Source organism: Lynx rufus, unplaced genomic scaffold (assembly GCF_022079265.1).
Source record: "Lynx rufus isolate CCGP_SWC_20201006 ecotype Redwood Valley unplaced genomic scaffold, mLynRuf1.p SCAF_7, whole genome shotgun sequence".
Lineage (NCBI taxonomy): Eukaryota > Metazoa > Chordata > Mammalia > Carnivora > Felidae > Lynx > Lynx rufus.
Window position 1 is genome coordinate 29,209,933 of NW_025814889.1, and position 15,346 is coordinate 29,225,278.

The 15,346-nt window shown below is 39.8% G+C and overlaps 1 protein-coding gene across 3 annotated transcripts in view; it reads right to left on the reverse strand.

Moving 5' to 3' along the window:
• EPC1 (enhancer of polycomb homolog 1) overlaps window positions 1-15,346 on the reverse strand; it is a 91,427-nt gene that overhangs the window by 52,207 nt on the left and 23,874 nt on the right. Inside the window, exon 1 of one of the 3 annotated variants that reach the window (XM_047064859.1) lies at window positions 14,247-14,673. The exons of 1 other annotated variant lie outside the window; for it this stretch is intronic. In XM_047064859.1, the coding sequence (XP_046920815.1) occupies window positions 14,247-14,399 (153 nt within the window). In that variant the 5' untranslated portion in view covers window positions 14,400-14,673. Of the gene's footprint in view, window positions 1-14,246; window positions 14,674-15,346 lie in introns of those variants that run through there. One more of the 3 variants, XM_047064860.1, reaches the window with a different exon arrangement.

Consider the following 15,346-nt stretch of genomic DNA (forward strand, 5'->3'; position numbering starts at 1 on the left):
ACACTGCCAGCTTGAACTAATGAGACAAGAAACCATACAAAATGAAAAAAGGTCTTCAGAATCCTAAAATATTGGCAGGAAGAAAGCTAAGAAAACTCAATAACAAACATGTTCTACCTTTCATGAAAAAGAAAGGGTGCGCAGAGGGCAGAACCAAATGCCCAAAAGACAAAGTTGAGGGCCTTGGGTGAATTATACTCATGATTATACTCATGAACTGACATTCAACCAAGGAACTATCGTAATTTGTGTGACTGGATTTCAGATATGCTTTGGACCAGGAACCAACTGTCTTGTGTCTACTACTGTCTACCCTCTGCCTCCTGCTCTGAATGGGAATGGTTTAAAGGATTTTCCTAAGCTTTACCCTGTACTGTATACTGGGTATGTGAGGGAGGGGGTGGATACTCCCCTTTAGCTTAACACACTGAGAGAAATTTGAGTAGCTGTACTTAAGGAACGTCTGAGAAGCAACAACAGGTATCTGAAACCAATTTGGATGGGATTCTGGATTATGAGCTGATACTATAATGGGATGAGACCTGTAACAGCTTTGAAAGGGAGAGCATTTATTCTGCATCTGGCTACTGTGGTAGTCAGCTTCCAATGGTCCCCATCTCCTGGCATTCACAACCTTGTGTAGTTCCTCCTACATTTACCTGGCTTGGTTTGTGTGACCATATATGTAACTTCCAAAGTAAGTCATAAAAGACTACTATTCTGGTCTTTTGTGCTCTCTTACTTGTGCTCTTTTTCTTTTGGATCACTATCTTTGGGGTAAGCCTGCTGCTATACCATTAGGACAATGAGGCAGCAATGGAGAAGTTCATGAGGCCTCCAGTCAGCAAGGAATTGAAGCTTGCTAACAACTATGTGAGGGAGTGTGGAAGTGAAATTCTCCAGAGTCAGTCAAACCTTTAGAAGACTGCAGCCCTAACCAAGAGCTTTACTGGGACCTTATGAAAGACCCTCGGCCAGGATTGTTCAGAAAAGCTGCTCCTAGATTCCTAGCCCTCAAGAACTGTGTGAGATATTAAGTATTTACTGCTCTATGCTGCTAAGTTTGGGAGTGATTTATTGTGCAGCAATTAATAACTAATACAGAATTTAAGCAGGGAAGAGACTGAAAATAGAGATAAGTCAGATCATCAGAACGCAATAAACTCCACTGAAGAGTTGTTGCATTCTACTCTATCAGAAAAAGGAACAATTTAAAGGATTTTAGATATCAAAGCAACAGCCATATTCAAATTTTAAAGAGTATGCAGACAATTTTGAGGGGGTTATAAATTTGAAAACCATAGTGAGACCAATTAAGAAGCAATTATAAACCTTTCAGAATAAGGCAGACTAATCTTTTTAAGGAATTCTTAGATTGAAATGCGTAGGTTTACGTGAAGGAGCAGCCTTAAAAACTGAAAATCATTAAAGTGTACAGAACCTGTAAAAAAGTGCAGAAACCTTTTTTTTTCAGCTGATGAATTCTTCAAAACATATTGTATACATCTTAGCATCCACCGGGAAACCAAGCCTGTATTTAAGGAGAGAAAACAATCCATTTGGTCGATATACTTGTCTACTTAAGGCCATGTTCCCTGACACCTTGCTTAGTATCTCACATTCTATCATGAATACAACTATATGTGTATCAAAATTAGTACTATCAAAACACTCTATAACAAAAATCACTTGTTATATAATGGAAATTTGCTGAAAATTTTAAAACCAACCTAAAAAACACATTTCTATCCTTCAAGGATTAAAAATGAAACTAAAACAGTAAACTAAAAAGATCTGTGCAGTTACTGCATAATAAGGCACCATGCTAAAAACTTTACACAAGATCTCAATTATACCAGACTTGGGGTTAAGTAGGACAACCAGAACTTGAAATAAAACCTAACTCCACTGCTCATGTTTTGAGCCCAGTAGAGTAGCTATTTTCAATCCTATCAGATCCAATGCTCCTTCTTTTCAAATTCCTTCACTATTCTGCTTTACACATTTTTCAAATATTCAATCCAAGAACCTACTGCAAAACAAAGTAGAAATAAAAGGAAAGTAATTTACAATCAAATATGTATTTCAACATGTAAATGCTTGGGGTATGTACCTAGGAAGACAAAATGAAGCAAACACAGATGCTACATGTCTACAAAGAATCACTGTGAATGTGACAGTTAAAAAAAAACAGAGTTTATGCTTTAGGTCTGTTGATTCAAATACTACAAATGATGTTGATGAAGTTATTTCCAAAATGGCAACAACTCACCACAAAAGTTCTAAACAAAACACAGTATAATATTCCCTTATTTTATATGCTAGTAGCAATCTTAGAAATGTTAGTATATATAAAAACTGTACAAAAACACTTTACATTTAGGTCCTAGACTCAGAAAATTTACAAGTGGAAATTTCACCTACTAGGATGTTCTCTGTGGGATAGTCAAAAGTTCCATGGGCAATTCTTTGCGTTGCAGGACTACTCTTTGCATGATGGAACTCATACTGTTCCTGACCCCAAGACCATCTCCCCAAAATTGTGACAATCAAAAGCATTTCCACAATTTTCCAGGATATCCTGAAGATGAGAGAATAGTATAGTCCCAGTGGAGAACCACGCAGAGAAAGGAGAGTTCTCAGATACTCAATAACAACCTCAAATATCCACTTGCTGGATCCTGAAACAAGCATACTGTACCCAAATCCTTTATTGTAAAGATATTTACAGGCATACCTCATTTTATTGAACTTCACAGGTAGTGTGTTTTTTATAAATTGAAGGTTTGTGGCAACTCTGCACAGAGCCAAGTGTATAGGCCTCATTTTTTCAACTGCATGTGCTTACTACTATCTTTGTGTCACAGTTTGGTAATTCTCACAATATTTCAAAAATTTTTTCATTATTATATTTGTTATGGTGATCTGTGATCAATGATTATGACTCAACGAAAGCTCAAATGATAGTTAACGTTTTTTAGCAATAAGGTATTTTTTAATTAAGGTATGTACTTTTTTTTTGACATCTTATTACACACTTAATAGACTCCAGTATAGTGTAAACCTAACTTTAAATGCACTGGGAAACCAAAAAATTCATTTGATTCGCCTTGTTCCAGTATTCACGTTATGCAAGACCTGGAACTGAACCCACAGTATCTTTGAGGTATGCCTGTATATAACTGCAGCAGGAGTGATAGATATTCCTTGGAGTTCCTCAAGCAGCCAGTTTCTACCTAGTGGGGATGCACATCCTTCAGGCTATCACACCATATGTAGCTGCAGGAATGGCTCATATAGATCAGAGTATCCACTAGGAAGGTATTCTGAACCGTTTGTGCATCTGAAGTTGGCTGGATAAACCTCTTTGCCAACAGAGTCCAAAACTTAATAGCATTTCCCTGGCTCTTATCATCACTCTGACCTCACCATCACCTAATGTGATCCAATCTTCCACACTTCCTTGCTTTCCCAAACTCTTCCACTCAGTTATCTAGAATAGAGATATCCTCTTCATAAAAGTCTCAAATTTCTTTCATTGTTCCCTCAACTTCTTGCCCTGACTGAAGCCTGGTGGTGTCTTCCTGAAATAGTGCTCCCTATAGCCCTTTTAAGAAGCTATTTATTTTCCCATGTCCAACTTACTTAGAGGTGGGTTAAGTATTCATTCTCCTTGCTTTCCACCACCAATCCCATACCATTTCTTTGTTCTCCTTTCAAAAATCATAACCCCCTCAGAAATTCAGAACATCATTCTCCCCAAAGCTGTCATACACACTCTCTTGGTCAAGTCACAGAGCTTCCAGTCTTGTTCTCAACTACTACTAACTACACTTCTGCCATCATGACCTTCTCACCCACATTGATCTTTTTCTGTGTTCCACCTTAGCCACCATTCCTGTGATTATATTCTAGCTCTTGCCTTCACTAGTAACTGTGCCACCTCTGACATCCAAAATCAAGCGTCTCACTTTTTAACCACCACCCTCATGATTTAGTTTCACCTATTCCAGCAGTTGCCCCCCACAAAACCTTTTATGCCAATGACTCCTACCACTTCTCCACTATTCATCAGCTTCTTGATATCTCCTTTCCCTGCTCACCCAGTTTAGATTCCATGGTCTATCATGACAATCTACCTCACTAATCTTCTCATCCCTCTCTTCTTCCTTTGTACTTGTTGGGCAAACATTAACGCCCCAAAACCCCTATCATATACCTACTTGGTGCTTGAACTCAATTTTTATGCTTGCATTCTACTGCTGAAGTGAGCTGACAGGTCTCACTTTAAATGATCACAAATATTGAGCCCTCAGCTCATCCATCAATCATACCACATTTCTCTAGTCAGTCAGCTTTCCCACACATACCTTCATCTGTCTTAAGGTCCCACCCCCCTCTGAGGTGATGACCTCACCTCATACTTCACAGAGAAAATAGAATCATAGAATAAATTACCTCATTCTCCCACTGTCAATTCTAACAACTGAACTGAGTTTTTTTTCTCACATCTGCCTTTTTTCTTACTTTTAAAGAGGAAGAGGTATTTCTGCTCTAATTAGCGACCAACCCCCTCTATGAAATTGATCCAGGAGAGACAGTTTTAAGGAAATAGTTTTTAGGAACAAAGTCCCAAGTGGAAGAGGGGATAGGATTATTTTATCCTTTTTAACAACATCATTCCAACTATTACACTAAGTCTACTATTTATAATGACTCTTTTAACATTTTGGTCTACTAATTCTATTACCCGGGTTACTTCTGTGTCTTGCGTATTTTTTCCTTAGTTGTTAGTTGTATGTTCCAGCTTCTTTGCATACCTGGTAATTTTTTTATTGGATGCTAAACACTAAGTTTTATGTTGTAGGATCTTTTAGTATTCTTTTGAATATTTTTCAGCATTATTCTGGGACACAGTTACCTGTAATTAGTCTGATCCTTTTGAGAATAGCGTTTAATCTTTGTTAGGCTGTATCCTGAACAGTCTTTAGAGCTAATTTGGCCCTAAAACTAAGGAAATAACTCTTCTGAGAAATCTTACCTGATGCCCCATGTTATTAGGATGTCTTTCCACTCTGGCTAGTGAGAACACAACACATTCCTAGTCCTGTGTGAGCTCCCAGGACTGTCCCTCCTACTTCTTTACAGTTGCTTTTGCCTCAGCCTTCAAAGTTTCCTCAGACAGGCTCAGATCAGTTTTCAGCCACCCTCAAGGGAATCTCTGGAGCTCTCTGTGCGTGTCTGATACCCTGACCTGAAGCCACTTCAGCTTCCCCAAACTCTGAATTTTCTCTCTTCCAACTCAAGGAGGCTGTCAGTCAGGGTCTATTTGGGATCTCCTCCACATATGCTCGAAGCCTAGAAACTAGGTGGGTAGAGATGGGGAAACTAAGGACTAGCTTTGCTTCCCTCATTTATTTCCTACCTTCCCTTTGTGTCTGCTGAAACTTTGTAACTCATTTTATTTTTTAAATTAATTACATTTACACCCAATGTAACTCATTTTTAAAAGAAATCATTTGTTGATCTCCCAGCCTACTTCAGCCACTGTCCTGTTTTTTCTGTTCCTTTTCATAGCAGAACTATTGCAAAGCATCGTCTACAACTGCCATGATTCTTTTATCTCTCATTATTTCTTCTATCCTCACTGGGCTTTCCTTCCTACTTACTCCACCAAAATAGGCCAATGGCACACATGTAATCAAATTAAACAATCACTTTCCCCTACTCATCTTCTCAGTGGACACAGTTAACCAATTTCCTTTCTTGAAACACTTTGATAATTTTCTTCCTCCTTCTTTAATAGCTCCTCCTTTAGCTGAGCCACAAGGCACAGCTTTAAAAGCCATCTCCCAAAGACTTGCCAATTTATAGCACCAACCCATGACTTTAAAATATTACATACACTTCCAGTGCAGACTGTTCTAATTCACTACACTCTAACATATCCAGTTAAATATGGACAAGAGGCACTTCAAACATCCATTCTTTCTGTATCCTCCCTTCTCTGTCCCTATTTCAGTAAGTGGCCTAATCACCTACCATCCAGGTGCTCAAGGTAAAAATCAAGAGTTAATCCTTGATACTTTCTCTCCATCTAATACATTCAGATCCACCAGCAACTTCTGCTGGTTCTACCTTCAAAACATACCTCAAATCCATCCATTTCTCTTTATCTCCACTACCACCACCCTAGTTAAAGTCACCAACTCTCATTCTTGCTCAATATGCCTCATTCTCCCATATGATAGCAAGAATAATCTTGAAAAACATGACTTCAGATCATGGCACTCCTTTGCCTGAAATTATCTAATGGCTTACTTCATTTCTGAACAACCCAAACTCCTTGTAGTAGCCTATAATACCTTACCAGATATAGACTCCTGATTATCGTTGGGTCTTCAGTCAGAGGACCTTTTTTCATTTTGCCCTAGTCATATTTGCCTTCTATTCCTACCTCATATTCTCTGCATCTGTGGGTCTCTCTGCCTGGAATGTTCTTCACCCAGATTTTCAAAGGGTTGGCTCATTCCCACCATTCCAGGTTCAGATCCAACGTTCCTTGACCATCTATGCCAAGAAAACTCTATCTTCCTCCTTCCATCTGAAATTAACTTGTTCCACTGCCACATAAGAGTTATAGTTTTTACTTTCATTTGCCTTTTTTGTGTTTCCCCATTACAGAATTCATTCAATGAAGCAAATATTGAACACTTACTACATGCCAGGCACTCTTTTGGGTGCTGAAAACACATCAGTGAAATAAAGCAAGACAAAAATTCCTGCCCTAATACAGCCTATATTCTAGAATGTAAGATCCATGAAAAAAGGAACCCTGTTTGTTCAGTGTTGTAAACACGGGAACTATAACAATCCTTGCCTCAAAGCGAATGCACAAGTATTTGCCACAAAAGTGATTGAAAATGGGCTAATCTACATTTTCTCAGTCTGTGTACAACATACCTCATCTCAAATATCTCCACCTATCTATTAGAATAATGATCAAATTCTTGTTTCAGACTTCAAAACAGCCATATTTATATTGTTTCCCTTTAGACTCTTACAGGTGAAACACAAATTTGCAACCACTACACAATTCTGGCTCTAATTTCAAATTCTCATAACAATAAAAACTTTGTGACTACAGCACCCGTTTATGTTCTTTAAGTCCTTTAGAACTTGTGAGTCTTTCTGGACTAAACTGGAACCAATTATCCCTGCACCCAGACTACCTTTATTTCCATGTAAATTATGTTTATATAATATGCAAATGAAATTATTAACTAATTCAAGATTGAATGACTATTCTGTAAACACATAAAATACTTCTGGAAACAGACCATAATATACTCATTACAACAGGAAATTACTATAGCCTTACTTCACTTTGCAGTTAAGAAAACCTGGGTGAATGGAAGCAGGTGTGCATACACTCAACTGTCGGAAGCTGCACGAGGCCTTGAGTCTAAAATTGGTTTTCCTGGGGCACCTGGGCAGCTTGGTTAAGTGGCTGACTTCAGCTCAGGTCATGATGTCATGGTTCGTTGGTTCGAGCCCTGCGTCGGGCTCTGTGCTGACAGCTCAGAGCCTGGAGCCTGTTTCAGATTCTGTGTCTCCCTCTCTCTCTCTCTCTCAAAGATAAATATTTTTAAAAATATAAAAATAAAATTGTCTTTCTCAAATTATTACCCAAATTTAAAGACACACTTTTTGCAACTACATACAATGCTACAAGGACAAAGAACATATCTAACACATTCATATGGGATAATCCCAAATACAAGGGATTGTGTAAATGTAAGTAAGCCACAAAAGCCAAAATACATTTTCTCAGAGAATATACAACTGCTATTTGTGGTTCTAAAATACTGAAAATAATTCATCCCAATATATAAGAAAAATTGAAACTATTAAATCATTGATGGGATGTTTTAAATCTCACATTATCTTTACCCCTGGATTCACTCTAAGGCCATGTCATTTCAGCCAGAACTCTATACTGAAGTGAATTCAACCAAAATGATCTGCTTTAATAATCTGTCAACAAAATTCAGCAAACTTGTCACCATGCATTAACAGAAGCTGACCCAAACCTTTCAAAGAACTGATTATATCCCCATTTATCAAAGCTACAACTCAAATAATGGGTCATAATAGATTTAACTACATGTTTTTGTTTTTCATCTACCTACTACACTGGGGTTGGTGGATGAAATTCACTTCATATATATTTAAAGGTATAAAGTTGGGTCTCCACTATGTTTGAAACACTCAATAACTCAAAATCGTTCCCTGTAATCGCAGGCTTTAAGTTACATAAACTTGATCAAGACCTGCCAACATTTACAAATGTGTTGCAGATGACAAAGCTTCAAGCAACTCACTGAAAGTAGTTCTAGCAACTTATTTAAAATATTTGAATCAGGGGCGCCTGGGTGGCGCAGTCGGTTAAGCGTCCGACTTCAGCCAGGTCACGATCTCGCGGTCCGTGGGTTCGAGCCCCGCGTCGGGCTCTGGGCTGATGGCTCAGAGCCTGGAGCCTGTTTCCGATTCTGTGTCTCCCTCTCTCTCTGCCCCTGCCCCATTCATGCGCTCTGTCTCTCTCTGTCCCAAAAATAAATAAACGTTGAAAAAAAAAAATTAAAAAAAATAAAATATTTGAATCATTTCTCATCGATTTCCCAATAAATTGATATATTCTTACAAAAAATTTACAAAACACTAATGTAAATCATACTCTGAGGGTTCAAAAATTTACTTTAAAAAGTAAAAGACATACTCTACTCCTGTCTTTGTATTTCATATTTTCATACCACTTTGCACTTAGAAGCTCACAACTCATTTCACTCCCAAATTACAATATAAAATACTCTTTTCCTTGCTGGTTATCTTAAGAAGCAGAATTACAAACTATGTCTTCATCCCATGGTATTACTGTTACTTTTAAAATGCTATCTTTTGGGGGTGCCTGGGTGGCTCAGTTGGTTAAGCCAACTGAGATCTTGGCTCAGGTCATGATCTCATGGTCAGTAAATAGGAGCCCTGCATCAGTCTCTGCGCAGGGCAATGTCAAGCCTGCTAGAAATTCTCTCTGCCCCTCCCCTGCTCAAGAGCATGAGCATGCACATGTGCTCTCTATCAAATAAATATACATTTAAATGCTAGCTTTTGCTTTAAAACTGCTGTTTAACCAACCGCTGATAAGAAATACCCTTAACTTTTTAGGAAAACTGAATCATATATATTAGATTCCAAATCTTTCTATCTTTCATCTGTTTTTACTACCGTGATGTAGTAGTATGCAAAATATAAAACTAAAACCTAGTTTTTAGGACTGTTGGTTTAATACTTAAATCTAGCCACAAATTCATGAACCTGTGAGTACAGATTATTCCTCGTTTACAAAATTTAGCTACCTTACATTTAGACAGTATTTTTAATTAAGTACTGTTGATTAAAAGAAAGAAATGGTAGTTCAGCACAAACTCCATTACAGATCACAAAGCCTCTACAAAACGTGGTAGATACGTAAGCCTGTCAGTTTTCACTACCATTGTTTTATAAGAAAATGAACTCTAAGTTCAAATGGTATTAATCCAAAATTTTAAATATCAAGTAGTACACTGAAACAAGAGCTCTTTAGGCACCTAGGAACCATAGTTTTCAAGAGGTTCCTTTTGTAGTTAAGAGTAGTCTCTTCCTTAAGCCAATTAAGAAAGAAAGGGGGGGGGAGGTGGAAAAGAGTCGTCTCTTCCTGAGTTGCCTATAGCTAAGGATAGAATTATCCTTCTTCTAATAAGTCTATAGAATTGTCATACTAATAAAACCAAAATGACTTCACTTGAAATTTCTAGGAGAGTTAGTAGCCCTTAATCTTGAGCTTTCTGCTCCAATTTGTTACCAATGCTTTGAGAAACTGATGGACAAATATGAACTATTCCCCTAGAAAAATATACCATCACAAAATTTTATATGCATATCATGGGAATTCACTACTTCCAGAATCATTTCCATGCAGTCCTTAGAACTTAGAAATTTCTCAAAAATATCTTGGTGGGGGGGGGGGCCTGATTGGCTCAGGCAGTAGAGCATGTGGGTCTTGATCTTAGGGTCATGAGTTCAAGCCCCATGCTGGCCATATAGCTTACCTAAAAAAATAAATTAAAAAAATATCTTCAGGTAGAATTTGGACACTAACTTTTACTATTGCTTCTCAATTATCTTTGGTTTTAAATAGACTAGTTATTGGCTACTTAATGCAAAAAAAAAAATTCTCGAGTCCTTTCTAATTCAAACTATTTGTAAAAATTAAACTTTGCTTCTACTGTAACTGAGATTTCACATATTTTTCTTCACTTCCAAGAAAGAAGGAAGAAATCTAATTTTACAGCTCCAAATACAAGGACTAAAAAAATCTTAGTTCATAAAATTTTAAAGGGAAAAAAAAGATTTTTGGTTTATTTCAAAAAATGAGAAAACATTTAAATTGATCATTTAAAGTAGAAAAACTAGACTTTTATCAATTTTTGAAAATGTAACACTTATTTTTCCTCATTTCAGAGATATATACATATTTCCAATTTATCCCTAATTAAAAACAAACAAAAAACCCATCCACTTTATAACTAGTCCTTAACTTGGATCTAATAACATTATATACAGGACCTAATAATGGATGGTAGTTCTAAGAGGAGAGAAAGGCAGGTGTATGAGACCATTTTGTCCAGATAGAACCCAATTAAAACAAGGTGCTGGATTATAATGGCTAGACCCTACTTCTAACAGTCTCAAAGATAGCTGTGTAGGGTAGTATCAATTACATCACCTATTCTACCCAAATCAGACTAGGTAATAGGAGTAGAAAGGTTAACTCTCCACTCATAATAGAGCCACAACACCCTGGACATCCCAATGAAAAAGTTACACTATAGGAACCAGGTAGTTCCAACTTATTATCACTTTAAAACCAATGTTTTCAGAATGTCTTTCCCAGCAGAATTATACTTTAATGTAAAGCTCCAATTCTAACCAACATAAATCAATTTTATTAAAAACACACCAATAGTACCAACATCTTGCAAAGTTATCCCTTCAATTAAAAGAGAAGCCGTGGCACTAGACTTAGTATTTCAACATTCCTAACTTCAAAGTTAAGATCTCAAATTTAAGATCATAATCTTAACAAAAATGTGAAAATATTATAATGGCACAAACATCTGCCCTCTCAACTTATCCAAATTTTTCTTTTTTAAACCCAAAGGGACTCATTTATCTCATTTTAGAACTGACAGTCTATTGACTTCCTATTTGAAAATTACTTCTGTAATTCATCAACTCCAAGACTTCATCAAATGTTGTTTTTTGACTTAGCAAGCTACAATGTATGACAGTGTACCAATTCAAACATTTAATCCCTAAACATCTAAGACTCAGTTAAGTTCTCCAATTTATTACAATTTGGAGTTATTTTTCAATCCAACTACACTAATAAATAACAACTAAATTCTAAAATTGAGTAAAGTCACGGGGGTGGGGGGAGGATTTCTACTTAAAATTGTTTCTTAAAAATTAAGAGGCATGCCCAATTGTGTTCAGCTTATATTATTAAAATTGGTTAAATAGGAGTACATTAATAAGTTTTATTTTCTCAGTGGTAAGACCTAGAATTTGTCTGTCCTTCACCACAGAAACAAAATATGGTAACAATTACCAGACAGTTCACATGACAATAGTGCAGATACATTTTGATCATGAAATGCTTTCTTAATCAGGGGGTATATACAAAACTGTCATTTAAATCTGCCCCATCTTTCATGATCAACATACCATTACACTTTTTTTAGCTAGACCCTCAATGTCCAAGGCAAAAGTTTGTTTTAACCATTCACCTTTACAAGTACATCATGCTTCAACAAATTATCAAAATATTTTTGTTTTTCTAAAGTTAACTCAGAATTCAATTATTTCTATGTTTAGCCTACATTTTCAATATTGTGTAGCATGCTATTTTCAATATTGTGACTTATATGGCCTACTACTACTGACAACATGAACCAGGACTGTACAGCAGCAATTTACTTGGTAGTGCTTACATCCTTTTATTAAATTCAGTATCTATTCTTGATGTCTATGCTTCACTGATCATAGTTTTGGCTGGATGTAAATTGAAACAAATTCTAAACAGATGATGGAAAAAGGTAGCTTAAAGGAAAATAAAAATCCCTCACGTTCCTCAGAGAGACTGCACATGTTACTAATGATATCCATTGCACTCTAAGACGTCAAAATTATTTCCGTGAACAAAATTATCTATAAAGTTTAACAAACATTGATACTTTAGTTGAGTTCAGCTCAGAGTTCAGGTTGTAGCTCGAGACTGTCCAAAATACTCAGAAGCAAGACTTAACTAAATGTCTAACATGTACTGTAGTGCTACCTCGCTTTTATAAAGCATCTCCCCACCTTCCCTGGCTGCAAAACAAGAACTACAAATTAAATTCCAAGGCAGTATAACACCAACACCCCAACTTGAAAGTATGACCTGTAAAACTTAGAAACAAAAATAAAACCAAAAGACAAGATTCTGCAGTCACAAGCACTTTAATTTTTAAAAACAGATCACTTATTAAAAAATAAATGGCACCAATCTACTCTAAAGTTGACACAAGTAAAATAAATTGAGAGGTTCTGTCTGATAAGTGCTGAAAGTCAGTGCTACACCACACAATCTCAACTACTACATGCACTTATCACTTAGCTTATCTGTAAAGTTAGACTTAAAACACTACTCTCAAAAATAACATTCAACTGTCAGAACTATTTTACTTTAAAAGGTTAAATAACCCAAACAATTTGAAGAGCTTTATTTTCAAAAACATTACAGAGCATAATTTCTACATTTCAAATTCTTACAGTACCAAATAGAAGTATTACAGTACAATTTTCCACAACAAAATTGTAGCACACAAATCTTGCGACTCCTTGATTTCCTTGAACTGTCAATACGCTGCACCCTGTTTAAATGGCTGTACCTGAAAACCAAAGTATGCAATTCCTTAGGATTAGAAGTCATCAAGCTATACTGTCAAGAATCTGGGGAAAATGAGAGGAAGATTCTATTATCCTTGTGTCTCAACCCAGTTTCCACAACAAGGTAAAGCCATAGCTATGATAAAATGTCTATTTGCTGTAAATAGTTAAATACTGAAACCCACCCGATATAAAACATCTGAATGTGAAGATTTCTGTAAAATGAACTCACTTAACTTTAGTTCGGTTATCGATAAGTAAGGACCCTCTTTCGAAATCTAGATCTATAAAACATCTTCTTAAATTGGGTCGTTTCTTCCCCTATGTTGAGAAACCAGAAAGAAGGCAGACTTACACTTAAAAAAAAAAAAGCTATTAATAAAGTTACAGGCTTTAGAAAAGCTACGTACTCCAAAATAAGTCTGCAACATAGTCTCAAAGATCAAAGAAAAAGTCAGGGATAGACAGTAGTTTATTACCCTCCGACTAATTAGAATTGGGGAGGAATGAATGCAAAAGTCCCAAAATACAGAAAATGAATCTTATCTTCTATAAAAGTCATCCGAGCAAACGCGGCAGTACTCTCAACACTCTGTTGCAGGGGGTAAAAGGAATACAAGCCTCACAGACCTGCTGTCAACATTACATGCCCCAGTGAGGCTCCCCGTGGGGGCCGCACAGAGCCCAGCCACCCTTCCAGGCCATCGGGAAGCGAAATTCCCCCACTGTGCACGGAACCTGCGCTCCCCAGCGCCCGCAGCGCGCGAAGGCCGAGGTGGCCCTAGAACGCCACCCAGCGGCCTGCCGGGAGGGCTGCAGGCGGGTCCTCCGCGGCTCCCGGCTCGCCGCACCCCCACCGCCACCCAAGCCCGTTCCCCTCTCCGGATGCACAAGGCCCAACCCAAGAACTAAGACCACAAAATGGCTGCCGGCAGCTTCGTCACGTGACCCCTTTGTGCCTTTCGGGCTCCCGAACTCCGCGGGACCCGGGTACAAGTGGCCGGGGTCGGCGGGTGGCCTTAGAGGGGGCCCCGCCGGGCCGCGGCGGCCGGGGGTCGAGGCCGGGGGAGGCGGGGTAAAGGCCCGGCCGGCGACTGAGGGTCGGCGGCGAAGAGAAGATGGCGGCCATTTTGTGTGGGTATGCTGCTCCGCCGCCGCCGCAGGCAGCAGAGGGAGCGGGGCCTGGCGCTGGGTCGGACAGGGGAGTTAACACGTACCGACTCCTCTTCCTTCTCCATTCCGGTGGGCATCTGCGGCACGGCCCGGTTTATCGAGGCGTATTCGTGCAGGTCGGGCAGATCCTCACAGCGGAAAACCGGCAGCGGCTTCGAGGCGTCTAGCGCCCGCGCCCGAAACGACAGTTTACTCATCTCAGGCGCAGCAGATACCTCTCCGCTCTGGGGAAACGGCCCCGGCCAGCGGGATCATGGAGAACCGGGGGTTCGGTCCCCACTCGCCTACCGCTGCCGGGGACTTGAGGGGCGGAGCGCAGAGCCCGCCGTCCGGGCACTAACACCAGCCGGGAGGGTGGGAGGCTGTGCCGCTCCGCTCCTCTCTCGCTCGCTCTCTTCAATACGCCATGGCCAACATGGCGGACATTAAAACTCCACTGTGCGCTCTTCAGCCAACCCCAGCCATTCCCCACACTGCATCGCGCAGCGGCGCGGGCACGCGGGGGGGGGGAGCGCGGGCTCGAGGCCGGGCGCCGGCACGGAGCGCGCGTCCCGCCAACCCCCGGCGCCCGCCGGCCTCGCTGCTCGCGGCCCCCACCCTCCGCAGGCCCGGAGGCGGACAGGCGGGACGGGGCAGACTGGGCGCTCGGACGCCGGGAGCCGACGCCTCGATCCTCCTGTTCCTTCTTATAGCGCACACGCTCACTTTCTCACGCTCGCTCCCTCCCCGCGCCGTTTTCTGACAGGCAAAGGTGCAGGCAAACTACCCAGCCGCAAGCCGGCTTAGCGAAAGGCAACGGCGGGAGAATTGCGGGGTGGTGCTATTACTCGGGGGTGGGCGGGCTCGGCACCTGTCACCCCCGCCAGCGGCCAGCGCAAGGGGCGGGGGCGACTCTGGGGGGCCAAAGCCGCCCTCGGTGGGGGTTAGGAGGGGCGCTCCAGACGGCGCTGCGCACCGATGGCAAATTCAGTGGGTGAATGCATGTCTTAGTTATCGCGGCTTTTTAGGTCTTTAAAACAAAAATACAAACGAAATTAGGGGCAAAATAATACTTTGGGTGAACTTTTACCAGCGATTATTTTTCGTCTAATGAAATTCTGGATTATAATATTTGACAGGCTCCGCAGCAAATCTTTGGTCAGTT